The sequence below is a fragment of the Symphalangus syndactylus genome, chromosome 17, assembly GCF_028878055.3.
Source record: "Symphalangus syndactylus isolate Jambi chromosome 17, NHGRI_mSymSyn1-v2.1_pri, whole genome shotgun sequence".
NCBI classification, from domain to species: Eukaryota; Metazoa; Chordata; class Mammalia; order Primates; family Hylobatidae; genus Symphalangus; species Symphalangus syndactylus.
The window spans coordinates 99,940,086-99,960,022 of NC_072439.2; the positions used below are offsets into that span (position 1 = coordinate 99,940,086).

Genomic DNA, 19,937 nt, shown 5'->3' on the forward strand with positions numbered 1-19,937 from the left:
TAGTTTCTTTTGCTGTGCAGAAGCTCTTTAGTTTAATGAGATCCCATTTGTCGATTTTGGCTTTTGTTGCCATTGCTTTTGGTGTTTTAGACATGAAGTCCTTGCCCACGCCTATGTCCTGAATGGTATTGCCTAGGTTTTCTTGTAGGATTTTAATGGTTTTAGGTCTAACATATAAGTCTTTAATCCATCTTGAATTAATTTTTGTATAAGGTGTAAGGAAGGGATCCAGTTGCAGCTTTCTACATATGGCTAGCCAGTTTTCCCAGCACCATTTATTAAATAGGGAATCTTTTCCCCATTTCTTGTTTTTGTCAGGTTTGTCAAAGATCAGATAGTTGTAGCTATGCGGCATCATTTCTGAGGGCTCTGTTCTGTTCCATTGATCTATGTCTCTGTTGTGGTACCAGTACCATGCTGTTTTGGTTACTGTAGCCTTGTAGTATAGTTTAAAGTCAGGTAGCGTGATGCCTCCAGCTTTGTTCTTTTGGCTTAGGATTGACTTGGCGATGCGGGCTCTTTTTTGGTTCCATATGAACTTTCAAGTAGTTTTTTCCAATTCTGTGAAGAAAGTCATTGGTAGCTTGATGGGGATGGCATTGAATCTATAAATTAGCTTGGGCAGTATGGCCATTTTCACGATATTGATTCTTCCAACCCATGAGCATGGAATGTTCTTCCATTTGTTTGTATCCTCTTTTATTTCATTGAGCAGTGGTTTGTAGTTCTCCTTGAAGAGGTCCTTCACATTCCTGGTAAGTTGGATTCCTAGGTATTTTATTCTCTTTGAAGCAATTGTGAATGGGAGTTCACTCATGATTTGGCTCTCTGTTTGTCTGTTATTGGTGTACAAGAATGCTTGTGATTTTTGTACATTAATTTTGTATCCTGAGACTTTGCTGAAGTTGCTAATCAGCTTAAGGAGATTTTGGGCTGAGACAATGGGGTTTTCTAGATACACAATCATGTCATCTGCAAACAGGGACAATTTGACTTCCTCTTTTCCTAATTGAATACCCTTTATTTCCTTCTCCTGCCTGATTGCTCTGGCCAGAACTTCCATCACTATGTTGAATAGTAGCGGTGAGAGAGGGCATCCCTGTCTTGTGCCAGTTTTCAGAGGGAATGCTTCCAGTTTTTGCCCATTAAGTATGATATTGGCTGTGGGTTTGTCGTAGATAGCTCTTATTATTTTGAGATACGTCCCATCAATACCTAATTTATTGAGAGTTTTTAGCATGAAGGGTTGTTGAATTTTGTCAAAGGCCTTTTCTGCATCTATTGAGATAATCATGTGGTTTTTGTCTTTGGTTCTGTTTATATGCTGGATTACATTTATTGATTTGCGTATGTTGAACCAGCCTTGCATCCCAGGGATGAAGCCCACTTGATCATGGTGGATAAGCTTTTTGATGTGCTGCTGGATTCGGTTTGCCAGTATTTTATTGAGGATTTTTGCATCAATGTTCATCAAGGATATTGGTCTGAAATTCTCTTTTTTGGTTATGTCTCTGCCAGGTTTTGGTATCAGGACGATGCTGGCTTCGTAAAATGTGTTAGGGAGGATTCCCTCTTTTTCTATCGATTGGAATAGTTTCAGAAGGAATGGTACCAGTTCCTCCTTGTACCTCTGGTAGAATTCAGCTGTGAATCCATCAGGTCCTGGACTCTTTTTGGTTGGTAAGCTATTGATTATTGCCACAATTTCAGAACCTGTTATTGGTCTATTCAGAGATTCAACTTCTTCCTGGTTTAGTCTTGGGAGGGTGTATTTGTCGAGGAATTTATCCATTTCTTCCAGATTTTCTAGTTTATTTGCATAGAGGTGTTTGTAGTATTCTCTGATGGTAGATTGTATTTCTGTGGGATCGGTGGTGATATCCCCTTTTTCGTTTTTTATTGCATCTATTTGATTCTTCTCTCTTTTCTTCTTTATTAGTCTTGCTAGCGGTCCATCAATTTTGTTGATCTTTTCAAAAAACCAGCTCCTAGATTCATTAATTTTTTGAAGGGTTTTTTGTGTCTCTATTTCCTTCAGTTCTGCTCTGATTTTAGTTATTTCTAGCCTTCTGCTAGCTTTTGAATGTGTTTGCTCTTGCTTTTCTAGTTCTTTTAATTGTGATGTTAGGGTGTCAATTTTGGATCTTTCCTGCTTTCTCTTGTGGGCATTTAGTGCTATAAATTTCCCTCTACACACTGCTTTGAACGTGTCCCAGAGATTCTGGTATGTTGTGTCTTCGTTCTCGTTGGTTTCAAAGAACATCTTTATTTCTGCCTTCATTTCATTATGTACCCAATAGTCATTCAGGAGCAGGTTGTTCAGTTTCCATGTAGTTGAGCGGTTTTGAGTGAGTTTCTTAATCCTGAGTTCTAGTTTGATTGCACTGTGGTCTGAGAGACAGTTTGTTATAATCTCTGTTCTTTTACATTTGCTGAGAAGAGCTTTACTTCCAACTATGTGGTCAATTTTGGAATAGGTGTGGTGTGGTGCTGAAAAAAATGTATATTCTGTTGATTTGGGGTGGAGAGTTCTGTAGATGTCTATTAGGTCCACTTTATGTAGAGCTGAGTTCAATTCCTGGATATCCTTGTTAACTTTCTGTCTCGTTGATCTGTCTAATGCTGACAGTGGGGTGTTAAAATCTCCCATTATTATTGTGTGGGAGTTTAAGTCCCTTTGTAGGTCACTGAGGACTTGCTTTATGAATCTGGGTGCTCCTGTGTTGGGTGCATATATATTTAGGATAGTTAGCTCTTCTTGTTGAATTGATCCCTTTACCATTATGTAATGGCCTTCTTTGTCTCTTTTGATCTTTGTTGGTTTAACGTCTATTTTATCAGAGACTAGGATTGCAACCCCTGCCTTTTTTTGTTTTCCAGTTGCTTGATAGATCTTCCTCCATCCCTTTATTTTGAGTCTATGTGTGTCTCTGCACGTGAGATGGGTTTCCTGAATACAGCACACTGATGGGTCCTGACTCCTTATCCAGTTTGCCAGTCTGTGTCTTTTGATTGGAGCATTTAGCCCATTTACATTTAACGTGAATATTGTTATGTGTGAATCTGATCCTGTCATTATGATGTTAGTTGGTTATTTTGCTCGTTAGTTGCTATAGTTTCTTCCTAGCCTCGATGGTCTTTACAATTTGGCATGTTTTTGCAGGGGCTGGTACCGGTTGTTCCTTTCCATGTTTAGTGCTTCCTTCAGGAGCTCTTTTAGGGCAGGCCTGGTGGTGACAAAATCCCTCAGCGTTTGCTTGTCTGTAAAGTATTTTATTTCTCCTTCACTTATGAAGCTTAGTTTGGCTGGATAGGAAATTCTGGGTTGAAAATTCTTTTCTTTAAGAATGTTGAATATCGGCCCCCACTCTCTTCTGGCTTGTAGAGTTTCTGCTGAGAGATCAGCTGTTAGTCTGATGGGCTTCCCTTTGTGGGTAACCCGACCTTTCTCTCTGGCTGCCCTTAACATTTTTTCCTTCATTTCCACTTTGGTGAATCTGACAATTATGTGTCTTGGAGTTGCCCTTCTCGAGGAGTATCTTTGTGGCGTTCTCTGTATTTCCTGAATCTGAATGCTGGCCTGCCTTGCTAGATTGGGGAAGTTCTCCTGGATAATATCTTGCAGAGTGTTTTCCAACTTGGTTCCATTCTCCCCATCATTTTCAGGTACACCAATCAGACGTAGGTTTGGTCTTTTCACATAGTCCCAAATTTCTTGGAGGCTTTGTTCATTTCTTTTTATTCTTTTTTCTCTAAACTTCCCTTCTCTCTTCATTTCATTCATTTCATCTTCTATCAGCGATACCCTTTCTTCCAGTTGATCGCATCTGCTACTGAGGCTTCTGCATTCTTCGCGTAGTTCTCGAAACTTGGCTTTCAGCTCCATCATCTCCTTTAAGCCCTTCTCTCCATTGGTTATTCTAGTTATCCATTCTTCTAATTTTTTTTCAAAGTTTTTAACTTCTTTGCTATTGTTTTGAATTTCCTCTCGTAGCTCAGAGTAGTTTGATCGTCTGAAGCCTTCTTCTCTCAACTCATCAAAGTCATCCTCCATCCAGCTTTGTTCCGTTGCTGGTGAGGAACTGCGTTCCTTTGGAGGAGGAGAGGTGCTCTGTTTTTTAGAGTTTCCAGTTTTTTTGGTCTGTTTTTTCCCCATCTTTGTGGTTTTGTCTACTTTTTGTCTTCGATGATGGTGATGTACAGATGGGTTTTTGGTGTGGATGTCCTTTCTGTTTGTTAATTTTCCTTCTACCAGACAAGACCCTCAGCTGCAGGTCTGTTGGAGTTTACTAGAGGTCCACTCCAGACCCTGTTTGGCTGGGTGTCAGCAGCGGTGGCTGCAGAACAGCGGATTTTCGTGAGACCACAAATTCAGCTGTCTGATAGTTCCTCTGAAAGTTTTGTCTCAGAGGAGTACCCGGTTGAATGAGGTGTCAGTCTGTCCCACTGGGGGGGTGCCTCCCAGTTAGGCTGCTCAGGGGTGAGGGACCCACTTTAGGAGGCAGTCTGTCCGTTCTCAGATCTCCAGCTGCATGCTGGGAGAACCACTACTCTCTTCAAAGCTGTCAGTCAGACAGGGACATTTAAGGCTGTGGAGGTTCTCGCTGAGTTTTTGGTTGTCTGTGCCCTGCCCCCAGAGGTGGAGCCTACAGAGGCGGGCGGGCCTCCTTGAGCTGTGGTGGGCTCCACCCAGTTCGAGCTTCCTGGCTGCTTTGTTTACCTAAGCAAGCCTGGGCAATGGCGGGCGCCCCTCCCCCAGCCTCGTTGCCGCCTTGCAGCGTGATCTCAGACTGCTGTGCTAGCAATCAGCAAGACTCTGTGGGCATAGGACCCTCCGAGCCAGGTGCGGGACACAATCTCCTAGTGTGCCGTTTTCCAGGCCCATTGGAAAAGCGCAGTATTAGGACGGGACTGACCCGATATTCCAGGTGCCGTCTGTTTTCCCTTTCTTTGACTAGGAAAGGGAACTCCCTGACCCCTTGCGCTTCCCGAGTGAGGCAATGCCTCGCCCTGCTTCGGCTCGCGCACAGTGCGCTTCACCGACTGTCCTGAACCCACTGTTAGGCACTCCCTAGTGAGATGAAACCGGTACCTCAAGCAGAAATGCAGAAATCACCCGTCTTCTGTGTCGCTGGGGCTGGGAGCTGGAGACCGGAGCTGTTCCTATTCGGCCATCTTGGCTCCCCATTTTTGTCCTCTTTTAAAGTAATTGAAGATACTGTTGGTCTCTTCCTGTCATTTTCTCAAGACTCAAAATTTGCAAAACTAGAATTTATATAAGAGACTACAAATAAGTGACAGAGAACCCTGAAAGCTTTTTGGCAGCTACTGTATCCATAATGATTTAGTCATGTGACTTGAATTTATGGTTCTTGCCTTGCAAATGGCAGCCCTTGCTTGGGAGAGCTTTGAGGTTCAAGAATGCTGAAACGGTGGAATATGGGCCAAGGAACTTTTTCTGTGGGTATTACACTTGACATTTAGTTCATTAATTTTAAGTTTGGATCGCAATGGGTTAATCTATATGTCTTAAAAAATTTTCAAATCTGTTTCCTTTTTTCAGGTCATAAATAAAGTTCATCTTAAGGCAAATCATGTAGTCAAGAGAGATGTTGATGAGCATTTAAGAATCAAGACTGTCTATGATAAGAGTGTTGAAGAGTAAGTACACCATTGTATTGTCGTCTTTTTCATTATTAATCTAAATGTTAAAGATATTTTTGTCTGTTACCTGAAGTTCTAAAAATCCATAGATAAAACTTGAAAAGGACTAGTGTAGCTTCAAAGTGGAATTAAGCTGAAAATGCATTTTAGTCTGAAAATATGAAAGCCATGGGATATGATTAAAGTCTATACGTTATGAATAATTTTCTTTTACCATCTTCCTTTCCTGGTCAATCATGAATAATTTAAACAGAACAAATGTGGATCTACTTGGATGTGGACAGTAACACACCTGGAAGGTACTCTTCAATAAGTACTAGTGTTACCGGAAAGAGGTCCGGCCCAGACTCCAGGAGAGGGTTCTTGGATCTCTCACGAGAAAGAATTAGAAGCAAATCCATAGAGTAAAGTGAAAGCAAGGTTATTAGAAAAGTAAAGGAATAAAAGAATGGCTGCTCCATAGAGTAGGCCCAAGGCCTGCTGGTTGCCCATTTTTATGGTTATTTCTTGATTACATGTGCTGTGCCTCTGAGAGGTAATCCTTATGTGTTTATGTCATTATTTTCAGGTTGCTTCCTGAGAAAAAGAATCTTGTAAAGGTACGTAATGAATACTCAGAACTTGAATTGGACACTTAAAATTTTTTTGCATGCAAATTCTACTTCAGTAAAGAAAAATATATACATGACTTTTGTGACTGAGTGAAAGGTGTTGGTAGTGAAAGTGTTGATCATTTCACAAAAGGTGTCTTTATGATGCTCTCATGAAAACTTTGTTGGTATTTGGCATTAGTCATTTTTTTATAATTTGATAATCAATCTTCTCGTTTTTCTGCTTGCTTTCTGAAGTTTTTGGGGAGCAAATCATGCAGAGAATAGGGTGAAAAACAATTTTTGAAACACATTGACAACACTGTTCTCTTGGTGAAAATGTTTATTTTCCTGAGGATTGATTGACCTGGTAACCACATCAGATTTTTAACTGTGTGGAGACACACACACACGCACACATGCACACAGCACGCACACATGCACACACATAAAGCCAGTTCACTATGGGCCACAGAAATTGGTGAGTTTAATTAAAGGTAAGATTTTCTTAACATAAACTATCTTAGTATTGGAATCATCCAAGTCAGTCCATCATTCATAGTAATCTAGATTAATAGTTGAGATATATCGCAGTTTTGTTAAAGATGTAGTATCGAAGGAAATTAATATTTAATTAAAAATAAAAAGTTGAGATATATGTTTTCTGGCTTTCCATTTAAATGGGGCTAGGGAAGGAAATTTCTGCCTAATGCTGTTTTCCCAAGCTGAACTAGAAAATGGGAGAAATTCTTTTCCTCCTAGACTTACTCTCTTCCTACCCCTTGCCATACAACCTTGGCTAACTAGTGTCTGTATTCCAGAGTTATAAAGCTTTTTTTCATTACTATCCTGTGTTTGCTTCTTTTAAATATAATTTATCTCTTCCTTATAATTCTGTTTCTTTTTTTTTTTAACTTTTATTTAGAACAAGCTTTTCCCACAAGCGATTTCTTATTTAGAGAAGACTTTTCAGGTCCGTCGACCTGCGGGCACTATTTTACTTAGCAGGTATGTCACATGAAACACAGATCATTTTCTTCAGCCGTTTAGTACTCTGCCTTTCCCATTCTATGAACATGGCAAGGTACGAAACTTATACTAGAATTTTATTATGCTTGTTCTTAGGGACCTAACTGCAAGGTATTTAAAAAGAATAAAAAAGCGCCTGCTGGATAATCATTCTTTCCCTGACCTTTCATTGTGAGATGGTCTACTGAATTTTTTCTGGGTGTAGTTGTCCTCTGTTCTCCAGATCACCTTTTTCCCTCTTTCATGTGGATACAGTGTTGGCTTTATGAAGTATTTGGGTGTTTAAAAACCCAAATCAAGAGGATTTCCTATAGAACCCGAATTCTTTCTTAGCTACTTTCCTAACTAAAATAGTAACATTATTAATGAAGTAATATAGCAGCTACCAGTTGGTTTCCATGTTTTTAACTGCTATAAAATATTCTCTTTTTTGTATTTAAACTTTGATGTACAAATGGACTGAAGACAATGTGCAACAAACCAATACCTCCGGAAGGAAAACGATCCTCACAGGTACTGCACCGGGGAGTGTGCAGCACACACAAAGTGCGGCCCCGTTACTGTTCCCGAGGAGCATCTCCAGGTACTTCACCTGCTCTTGGCAGTGATTTTACACTTGAGGAGACTTTGAATTTGCAAGTGTCACAAAATTTTTACAGATTCAAGTTCAGAGGCTTAGTAGCTTCCTTGGTCTACAAAAAGTAATCACAGATATGCTGATTTTATTCTTTCATTAGCTTTCAAGTGAGTTCAATGGTATTTTCTTTCTTCACTCCTCCCCACAGGCCTCCCTGCCTCTGTTTATCTTGGTCTGCTGAATCAGTTTAGCTTAGAACGTTATCTTGTCTTCCAAAATATCTTTTAGCAAGGCATATACCTCAGTTTTTTAAAGGACAGTCTGACGTCTCTTAAGATAAAAAATATGTATGCTTCAACCCAACCTAGAAATTTATTCCACAAAATACTAATGGCTACGTAATATATGTTTAAAGGTGTTCTTTGCAAAACTATAAATATGCTTATTTAGGGTATTAGTTAAGTTATGGTATAACCACGTAGTAGAATACTGTGCAGTTGTTAAAAAGTGAAGGAAATCTCTATGTACTGACTTGGAAAGATATTTCAGCTCTTACATGAAAAAAAGGTTGTGAATCAGTATGCACAGTTAGCCCATTTTATTTGAAAGTATAGAAACACAGACAATAAATAATGATCAAACAATCTGGAAGTATACACACGTTAAATCTGGATACATATAAAAATCATCAAACAATCTGGAAGTATACGTTAAATCTGGATACATATAAAAATTATCAAACAATCTGGAAGTACACATGTTAAATCTGGATACATATAAAAATTATCAAACAATCTGGAAGTATACACATGTTAAATCTGGATACATATAAAAATTATCAAACAATCTGGAAGTATACACATGTTAAATCTGGATACATATAAAAATTATCAAGCAATCTGGAAGTATACACACGTTAAATCTGGATACATATAAAAATTATCAAACAATCTGGAAGTACACATGTTAAATCTGGATACATATAAAAATTATCAAGCAATCTGGAAGTATACACACATGTTAAATCTGGATACATAAAAAATTATCAAAATCTGGAAGTATACACACATGTTAAATCTGATACATATAAAAATCATCAAGCAATCTGGAAGTATACACACGTTAAATCTGGATACATATACAAATTATCAAACAATCTGGAAGTATACACATGTTAAATCTGGATACATATAAAAATCATCAAACAACCTGGAAGTATACACACGTTAAATCTGGATACATACAAAAATTATCAAACAATCTGGAAGTACACAGGTTAAATCTGGATACATATAAAAATTATCAAACAATCTGGAAGTATACACACGTTAAATCTGGATACATATAAAAATGTTTATCGTTTCTTTAAGAGATTGTTGGGGAAAGTGCTTTTCTTTCATAAGTTATGGAGATTTTTGTGATGTTCTGATTTTTCATATTGAACATCTATTACTTATATCAAAAAAATAAAAAATTTAGGCCGGGCACAGTAGCTTACACCTGTAGTCCCAGTACTTTGGGAGGCTGAGTCAGGCAGATTGCTTGACTCCAGGAGTTTAAGACTAGCCTTGGCAACATTTTGAAACCCCGTCTCTACAAAACGTACAGAAAGTTAGCCAGGAGTGGTGTCGTGCACCTGTGGTCCCAGCCACTTGGGAGGCTGTGGTGGGAGGATTGCCTGAGCTGGGGACTTGGAGATTGCAGTGAGCTATGATCTTCCCACTGTACTCCAACCTGGGTGACAGAGTGAGACCCTGTCTCAAAAATAAATAGATAAATAAGAATATCTCAGACTGCCTAAGCTAAGCCATTGCTTAATAAAAAGGTCAGGCACGGTGGCTCACGCCTGTAATCCCAGCACTTTGGGGAGCTGAGGTGGGTGGATCACCTGAGGTCAGGAGTTCAAGACCAGCCTGGGCAACATGGTGAACCCTTCTCTCTACTAAAAATACAAAAGTTATCTGGGCATGGTGGCGGGTGCCTATAGACCCAGTTCCTCAGGAGGCTGAGGCAGGAGAAGCTTGAACCCAGGAGGCGGAAGTTGCAGTGAGCCCAGGTCACACCACTGCACTCCAGCCTGGGCAACAGAGCAAGACTCTGACTCTGGCTCAAAACAAAACAAAACAAAACTAAACTAAATAAATAAATAAGAATACAGCATATTGTCATGCACCATAGTCACTGTGCTTTACAATAGATCTCTTGAACTTATTCCTTCTAACTATAAACATATATTCTTTGACCAACATCTCCTCAGCTCCCACTCCCTAAAGTAATTGATTTTAAAAATTATAAATGCATGTGTTAGAGAAGGAAGAATAAACAATGTGTATTTTCTATTAAATGAAATGAGAACTTGTTTTTTTCACTCTACAAGCATTGCTTACACCTTAAAAATAATAATTTACTGATTTTTCTGTTTCTAATTTGGAGATTATGATTACTTGGGAATTTTGATAGAAGTACCTTTCAAAAAAGCAACCATTACAGAGGCAAATAAGATTTGCTGGACAAGGTGCGGCGACTCACGCCTGTAATCCCTAATCCCTGTACTTTGGGAGGCCAAGATGGGAGGATTGCTTGAGGCCAGGAGTTCAAGACCAGCCTGGTCAATATAGTGAGACCCCGTCTATATATATTAAAAAAATTTTGAGTGGAGCCAAGATGGCCGAATAGGAACAGCTCCGGTCTACAGCTCCCAGCGTGAGCAACACAGAAGACGGGTGATTTCTGCATTTCCATCTGAGGTATCGGGTTCATCTCACTACGGAGTGCCAGAGAGTGGGCGCAGGACAGTGGGTGCAGCGCACCGTGCACGAGCCAAAGCGGGGCGAGGCATTGCCTCACTAGGGAAGTGTAAGGGGTCAGGGAGTTCCCCTTCCTAGTCAAAGAAAGGGGTGACAGATGGCACCTGGAAAATCGGGTCACTCCCACCCTAATACTGCGCTTTTCTGACGGGCTTAAAAAAAGGCACACCAGGAGATTATATCCCACATCTGGCTTGGAGGGTCCTACGCCCATGGAGTCTCGCTGATTGCTAGCACAGCAGTCTGAGATTAAACTGCAAGGTGGCAGTGAGGCTGGGGGAGGGGTGCCCACCATTGCCTAGGCTTGCTTAGGTAAACAAAGCAGCCAGGAAGCTCGAACTGGGTGGAGCCCACCACAGCTCAAGGAGGCCTGCCTGCCTCTGTAGGCTCCACCTCTGGGGGCAGGGCACAGACAAACGAAAAGACAGCAGTAACCTCTGCAGACTTAAATGTCTCTGCCTGACAGCTTTGAAGAGAGTAGTGGTTCTCCCAGCACGCAGCTGGAGATTTGAGAACGGGCAGACTGCCTGCTCAAGTGAGTCCCTGACCCCCAAGCAGCCTAACTGGGAGGCACCCCCCAGTAGGGGCAGAATGACACCTCACACGGCTGGGTACTCCTCTGAGACAAAACTTCCAGAGGAACGATCAGGCAGCAGCATTCATGTTTCACAAAAAATCCGCTGTTCTGCAGCCACTGCTGCTGACACCCAGGCAAACAGGGTCTGGAGTGGACCTCTAGCAAAGTCCAGCAGACCTGCAGCTGAGGGTCCTGTCTGGTAGAAGGAAAACTAACAAACAGAAAGGACATCCACACCAAAAACCCATCTGTACATCACCATCATCAAAGACCAAAAGTAGATAAAACCACAAAGATGGGGAAAACACAGAGCAGAAAAGCTGGAAACTCTAAAAAGCAGAGTGCCTCTCCTCCAAAGGGATGCAGTTCCTCACCAGCAACGGAACAAAGCTGGACAGAGAATGACTTTGACGAGTTAAGAGAAGAAGGCTTCAGACGATCAAACTACTCTGAGCTACAGGAGGAAATTCAAGCCAAAGGCAAAGAAGTTAAAAACTTTGAAAAAGAATTAGACGAATGTATAACTAGAATAACCAATACAGAGAAGTGCTTAAAGGAGCTGATGGGGATGAAAGCCAAGGCTCGAGAACTACGTGAAGAATGCAGAAGCCTCAGGAGCCGATGCGATCAACTGGAAGAAAGGGTATCAGTGATGGAAGATAAAATGAATGAAATGAAGCGAGAAGGGAAGTCTAGAGAAAAAAGAATAAAAAGAAACGAATAAAGCCTCCGAGAAATATGGGATTATGTGAAAAGACCAAATCTATGTCTGATTGGTGTACCTGAAAGTGACGGGGAGAATGGAACCAAGTTGGAAAACACTCTGCAGGGTATTATCCAGGAGAACTTCCCCAATCTAGCAAGGCAGGCCAACATTCAGATTCAGGAAATACAGAGAACACCGCAAAGATACTCCTCAAGAAGAGCAACTCCAAGACACATAATTGTCAGATTCACCAAAGTTGAAATGAAGGAAAAAATGTTAAGAGCAGCCAGAGAGAAAGGTCAGGTTACCCACAAAGGGAAGCCCATCAGACTAACCGCGGATCTCTCAGCAGAAACTCTACAAGCCAGAAGAGAGTGGGGGCCAATATTCAACATTCTCAAAAGAATTTTCAACCCAGAATTTCATATCCAGCCAAACTAAGCTTCATAAGTGAAGGAGAAATAAAATACTTTACAGACAAGCAAATGCTGAGAGATTTTGTCACCACCAGGCCTTCCCTAAAAGAGCTCCTGAAGGAAGCACTAAACATGGAAAGGAACAAACAGTACCAGCCACTGCAAAACCATGCCAAATTGTAAAGACCATCAAGGCTAGGAAGAAACTGCATCAACTAATGAGCAAAATAACCAGCTAACATCATAATGACAGGATCAAATTCACACATAACAATATTAACTTTAAATGTAAATGGACTAAATGCTCCAATTAAAAGACACAGACTGGCAAATTGGATAACGAGTCGAGACCCATCAGTGTGCTGTATTCAGGAAACCCATCTCATGTGTGGAGACACACATAGGCTCAAAATAAAAGGATGGAGGAAGATCTACCAAGCAAATGGAAAACAAAAAAAGGCAGGAGTTGCAATCCTAGTTGCTGATAAAACAGACTTTAATCCAACAAAGATCAAAAGAGACAAGGCCATTACCTAATGGTAAAGGGATCAATTCAACAAGAAGGCCTAACTATCCTAAATATATATGCACCCAATACAGGAGCACCCAGATTCATAAAGCAAGTCCTTAGTGACCTACAAAGAGACTTAGACTCCCACACAATAATAATGGGAGACTTTAACGCCCCACTGTCAACATTAGACAGATCAACGAGACAGAAAGTTAACAAGGATACCCAGGAATTGAACTCAGCTCTGCACCAAGCAGACCTAATAGACACCTACAGAACTCTCCACCCCAAATCAACAGAATATACATTTTTTTCAGCACCACACCACACCTATTCCAAAATTGACCACATAGTTAGAAGTAAAGCTCTCCTCAGCAAATGTAAAAGAACAGAAATTATAACAAACTGTCTCTCAGACCACAGTGCAATCAAACTAGAACTCAGGATTAAGAAACTCACTCAAAACCGCTCAACTACGTGGAAACTGAACAATCTGCTCCTGAATGACTACTGGGTACACAACGAAATGAAGGCAGAAATAAAGATGTTCTTTGAAACAAACGAGAACAAATACACAACATACCAGAAACTCTGGGACACATTCAAAGCAGTGTGTAGAGGGAAATTTATAGCACTAAATGCCCACAAGAAAAAGCAGGAAAGATCCAAAATTGACACCCTAACATCACAATTAAAAGAACTAGAAAAGCAAGAGCAAACACATTCAAAAGCTAGCAGAAGGCAAGAAATAACTAAAATCAGAGCAGAACTGAAGGAAATAGAGACACAAAAAACCCTTAAAAAATTAATGAATCCAGGAGCTGGTTTTTTGAAAAGATCAACAAAATTGATAGACTGCTAGCAAGACTAATAAAGAAAAAAGAGAGAAGAATCAAATAGATGCAATAAAAAATGATAAAGGGGATATCACCACCGATCCCACAGAAATACAAACTACCATCAGAGAATACTACAAACACCTCTATGCAAATAAACTAGAAAATCTAGAAGAAATGGATAAATTCCTCGACAAATACACCCTCCCAAGACTAAACCAGGAAGAAGTTGAATCTCTGAATAGACCAATAACAGGCTGTGAAATTGTGGCAATAATCAATAGCTTACCAACCAAAAAGAGTCCAGGACCAGATGGATTCACAGCCGAATTCTACCAGAGGTACAAGGAGGAACTGGTACCATTCCTTCTGAAACTATTCCAATCAATAGAAAAAGCGGGAATCCTCCCTAACTCATTTTATGAGGCCAGCATCATCCTGATACCAAAGCCTGGCAGAGACACAACCAAAGAGAATTTTAGACCAATATCCTCGATGAACATTGATGCAAAAATCCTCAATAAAATACTGGCAAACCAAATCCAGCAGCACATCAAAAAGCTTATCCACCATGATTAAGTGGGCTTCATCCCTGGGATGCAAGGCTGGTTCAACATACGCAAATTAATAAATGTAATCCAGCATATAAACAGAACTAAAGACAAAAACCACATGATTATCTCAATAGATGCAGAAAAGGCCTTTGACAAAATTCAACAACCTTTCATGCTAAAAACTCTCAATAAATTAGGTATTGATGGGACGTATCTCAAAATAAGAGCTATCTATGACAAACCCACAGCCAATATCATACTGAATGGGCAAAAACTGGAAGCATTCCCTTTGAAAACTGGCACAAGACAGGGATGGCCTCTCTCACCACTCCTATTCAACATAGTGTTGGAAGTTCTGGCCAGGGCAATTAGGCAGGATAAGGAAATAAAGGGTATTCAATTAGGAAAAGAGGAAGTCAAATTGTCCCTGTTTGCAGATGACATGATTGTATATCTAGAAAACCCCATTGTCTCAGCCCAAAGTCTCCTTAAGCTGATAAGCAACTTCAGCAAAGTCTCAGGATACAAAATCAATGTACAAAAATCACAAGCATTCCTGTACACCAATAACAGACAAACAGAGAGCCAAATCATGAGTGAACTCCCATTCACAATTGCTTCAAAGAGAATAAAATACCTAGGAATCCAACTTACAAGGGACGTGAAGGACCTCTTCAAGGAGAACTACAAACCACTGCTCAATGAAATAAAAGAGGATACAAACAAATGCAAGAACATTCCATGCTCATGGGTTAGAAGAATCAATATCGTGAAAATGGCCATACTGCCCAAGGTAATTTATAGATTCAATGCCATCCCCATCAAGCTACCAATGACTTTCTTCACAGAATTGGAAAAAACTACTTTAAAGTTCACATGGAACCAAAAAAGAGCCTGCATTGCCAAGTCAATCCTTACCCAAAAGAATAAAGCTAGAGGCATCACGCTACCTGACTTCAAACTATACTACAAAGCTACAGTAACCAAAATAGCATGGTACTGGTACCACAACAGAGACATAGATCAATGGAACAGAACAGAGCCCTCAGAAATAACGCCACATATCTACAACTATCTGATCTTTGACAAACCTGACAAAAACAAGCAATGGAGAAAGGATTCCCTATTTAATAAATGGTTCTGGGAAAACTGGCTAGCCATATGTAGAAAGCTGAAATTGGATCCCTTCCTTACACCTTATACAAAAATTAATTCAAGATGGATTAAAGACTTACATGTTAGACCTAAAACCATAAAAACCATAGAAGAAAACCTAGGCATTACCATTCAGGACATAGGCATGGACAAGGACTTCATGTCTAAAACACCAAAAGCAATGGCAACAAAAGCCAAAATTGACGAATGGGATCTAATTAAACTAAGGAACTTCTGCACAGCAAAAGAAACTACCATCAGGGTGAACAGGCAACCTACAAAATGGGAGAAAATTTTCGCAACCTACTCATCTGACAAAGGGCTAATATCCAGAATCTACAATGAACTCAAAGAAATTTACAAGAAAAAAACAACCTCATCAAAAAGTGGGCAAAGGACATGAACAGACACTTCTCAAAAGAAGACATTTATGCAGCCAAAAAACACATGCAAAAATGCTCATCATCACTGGCCATCAGAGAAATGCAAATCAAAACCACAATGAGATATCATCTCACACCAATTAGAATGGCCATCATTAAAAAGTCAGGAAACAACAGGTGCTGGAGAGGATGTGGAGAAATAGGAACACTTTTACACTGTTGGTGGGACTGTAAACTAGTTCAACCATTGTGGAAGTCAGTGTGGCGATTCCTCAGGGATCTAGAACTAGAAATACCATTTGACCCAGCCATCCCATTACTGGGTATATACCCAAAGGACTATAAATCATGCTGCTATAAAGACACATGCACACGTATGTTTATTGCGGCAGTATTCACAATAGCAGACTTGGAACCAACCCAAATGTCCAACAACGATAGACTGGATTAAGAAAATGTGGCACATATACACCATGGAATACTATGCAGTCATAAAAAATGATGAGTTCATGTCCTTTGTAGGGACATGGATGAAACTGGAAATCATCATTCTCAGTAAACTATCGCAAGGTCAAAAAACCAAACACCGCATGTTCTCACTCATAGGTGGGAATTGAACAATGAGAACTCATGGACACAGGAAGGGGAACATCACACTCCAGGGACTGTTGTGGGGTGGGGGGAGGGGGGAGGGGGGAAGGATAGCATTAGGAGATACACGTAATTCTAAATGACGAGTTAATGGGTGCAGCACACCAACATGGCACATGGATACATATGTAACAAACCTGCACATTGTGCACATCTACCCTAAAAGTTAGAGTACAATAATAATAATAAAAAAGGGAGCAAAATTAAAAAAAAAAAAGGATATGGATGTTGAGATGAGTAAATTATCCTGGACTACCCAGATGGGCTCAGATGAATCACATGAGTCCTTAAATGTAGATAATCTTTCCAGTTGTGGCCAGAAAGAGATACTATGACAGAGAGAACAATTCAAACTGTGAGAGATGCCCAACCTGCCATTACTGGCTTTGGAGATGGAGGAAAGGGCCCCGGGGCAAGGAGTGGTGGGTGGCATCTAAAAGCTGGGACAGGCCCTCAGTGACAGCCAGGAAGGAGACAGGGATCTCAGGGCTGCACCCAGATGGAAGTGAACCCTACCAAAGCTGGTGAGCAAGGAAATTGGTCCTCCTCTAGAGCCACCCGAAAGGAACACAGCTATGTGAAACTGATTTTATCCTGGTGAAACCAATGTCAGACTGTGATATACAGAACTGTAAAATAAAAAACTTGGATTGTTTAAAACAAAACAAAACAAAAAAATTTTAGGCTGGGCATGGTGGCTAATGCCTGTAATCCCAGCACTTTGGGAGGCCGAGATGGGCCGATCACAAGTTCAGGAGTTCCAGACCAGCATGGCCAATAGGGTGAAACCCCATCTCTACTAAAAATATAAAAATTAGCTGGGCATGGTAGCAGGCACCTGTAAACCCAGCTACTTGGGGGGCTGAGGCAGGAGCCGAGCCAAGATCATGCTACTGCATTCCAGCCTGGGTGACAGAGTGACTCTGCCTCCAAAAAATTTTTTTTTAATAATAAAAGATTTGCTTAGAAGGTAAGAAACAAGGGGAGATGACTCATACCTTTATATTGTTTGAATTTTTAACAAGATGTGAATTACATTATAATAGGAAATATATTTCCATTAGATAAGATTTTTTTTACCACTTAGTTTAGAATTAATTGTAGATTCAAAGAAAGTTGAAAAAAAAAAATTGCTTTTAGGGAAATCCCTTCATCCAGTTTCAGAGTTTTAAAACCTTTTGTATTTCTGTCTTTTCAGCATCCTGTTTGGTTGGCCTTCCTTTGTAAATAGCAATTATTTAATTGAGGTTATAGGTTTATGATCATTTTATGTAAAGTGGACATTTCAGTAAAATAAATTCAGAATTAGAGCTAGGTATTGAGTAGACAGGGAGGTATGGATTTTGATAAAAGTTTAGGGATAATAAAGATTAAATTGTACTGTGTTTATAGTGTAGATTTTACTATAAGATTAAATGCCACAACAGCTAACTTTGTCTCTGTTCTGGCTTTCTGACGTCCCCCGTGGGTGCAGCAATGCCGGGTCTACCGTGGGGGTAAGTGGCCTCATGGAGCAGTAGGTGTGCCAGACCAAGAAGGCATCTCAGATGCAGACTTTGTTCTTTACGTTGGTGCTCTGGCCACTGAGAGATGCAGCCATGAAAACATCATCTCTTATGCAGCCTACTGTCAGCAGGAAGCAAACATGGACAGGTAAACTTTCCTCTGGGACTTAGTTTCCAAGATCTAATATGGGAACTCTTGAAGCAAACTGTATTTTTAGTGTTAAGATTACAGGAATCTTGCATTTGCCAGATCGCCTCTGGTAGACAGGAATAGCATATGCTGCCTGGATTTGGAGTAGGGTTAGGAGACCGTGATTAGACTGTTATTAATGTGATAACCCAAGTTTTTAGTCAAAGTGAAAGAGAGAAGAGTGAAGCACTTCTTTTGACTTTTCTCCCTGCCGTTCCTCTTCCATTTTGATCCTATCGTTTTTGCCAAAATTCTAAAGAAAAAGTCTGCTGTCAAGTGGGCCAAGTGCGGTGGCTCATGCCTGTAATCCTAGCTCTTTGGGAGGCTGAGGTGGGAGGATCACGTCAGCCCAGGGGTTTGAGACCCACTTGGGCAACATAGTGAGACCTCATCTTGACAAAAAATAAAATTGGCCAGGTGTGGTGGCACGCACCCGTGGTCCCAGCTACTCAGGAGGCTGAGGTGGGAGGATTGCTTGAGCCTGAGAGGTTGAGGCTACAGTGAGCTGTGATCATGCCACTGCACTCCAGCCTGGGCACCAGAGTGAAACCTTGTCCCCCACAAAAAAGAAAAAACAAAATGGCTGGGTGCGGTGGCTCACACCTGTAATCCCAGCTCTTTAGGAGGCTGAGGCAGGTGGATCACTTGAGCTCAGGAGTTTGAGACCAGCCTGGGCAACATGGTGAAACTCTGTCTCTACAAAAAATGCAAAAATTAGCCAGGAGTGGTGGCATGCGCCTGTAGTCCCAGCTGCTCAGGAGGCTGAGGTGGGAGGATTGCTTAAGCCTGGGAGGCAGAGCTTGCAGAGAGCTGTGATTGCACCACTGCACTCCAGCCTGGGCCACAGAGCCAGACCCCGTGTCCAAAAAACAACAACAATAATAATAATAAGTCCACTGTCAAGAGAATTTTCTTTCCAGGTGACTTCTGCTCTAAGGAAACAATTTGAACTTTAATTTTAGGACTTCTGTGCTAAAACTGTTAAGAAAGGTGTTAATAATGACTATTCATCTAATTGTCATATAATTTGTTATATGTGATTCGCTTAGCTAAATATCACTTAGAAATTCAGAGTTCTCTTTATTTACAAAAGATTTCAAAAAATTTTCCCGTGAAGCAGCTCAGCTTTGAAATGAAAAGTTACATATGCAGAAGATTGCTTGTCACACACCAGACAAATCAATTAAAGGCAGTAGAAATTGCCATATGTCTCAGAATAGATTGTATGTAACATTCTCAAATCTAGGTGAGATTAGATTTGAGATTAGCTGACTTCAAAGGGAGTCAGCTAGTCTTTTTTTTTTTTTTTTTTTTTGAGACAGAGTCTCACTCTGTCACCCAGGCTGGAGTGCGGTGGCGTGATCTTGGCCCACTGCAACCTCTGCCTCCCGGGTTCAAGCGATTCTCCTGCCTCAGCTAACCAAGTAGCGGGACTACAGGTGCGCGCCACTGTGCCCAACTAATTTTTGTATTTTTAATAGAGACGGGTTTCACTATGTTGGCCAGGCTGGTCTTGAACCCCTGACCTCAGGTAATCTGCCTGCCTCGGCCTCCCAGAGTGTTAGGATTATAGGTGTGAGCCACTGTGCCTGGCCTCAGCTCGTGTTTTGACCAATAGATGGATGTTTAACACCTCAGCAGTGGCCCTTTTAGACATATGAATTAGTTAACTAACTTCTCCTAGATTTGTTAGAAGAAAAAGCAGTTATCTTCATTTTTTTTTTGAGATGGCATCTCACTCTGTTGCCCAGGCTGGAGTGCAATGGCATGATCTCGGCTCACTGCA

The 19,937-nt window shown here is 40.7% G+C and overlaps 1 protein-coding gene across 7 annotated transcripts in view; it reads left to right on the plus strand.

Moving 5' to 3' along the window:
• Positions 1 to 19,937, plus strand: part of LMLN (leishmanolysin like peptidase) — a 104,791-nt gene that overhangs the window by 15,018 nt on the left and 69,836 nt on the right. For all 7 annotated transcript variants that reach the window (XM_063622188.1, XM_063622189.1, XM_063622187.1 and 4 more), the window contains exons 2-6: positions 5,564 to 5,661; positions 6,233 to 6,263; positions 7,180 to 7,262; positions 7,749 to 7,866; positions 17,931 to 18,109. In XM_063622188.1, the coding sequence (XP_063478258.1) occupies positions 5,564 to 5,661; positions 6,233 to 6,263; positions 7,180 to 7,262; positions 7,749 to 7,866; positions 17,931 to 18,109 (509 nt within the window). The remainder of the gene's footprint in view (positions 1 to 5,563; positions 5,662 to 6,232; positions 6,264 to 7,179; positions 7,263 to 7,748; positions 7,867 to 17,930; positions 18,110 to 19,937) is intronic.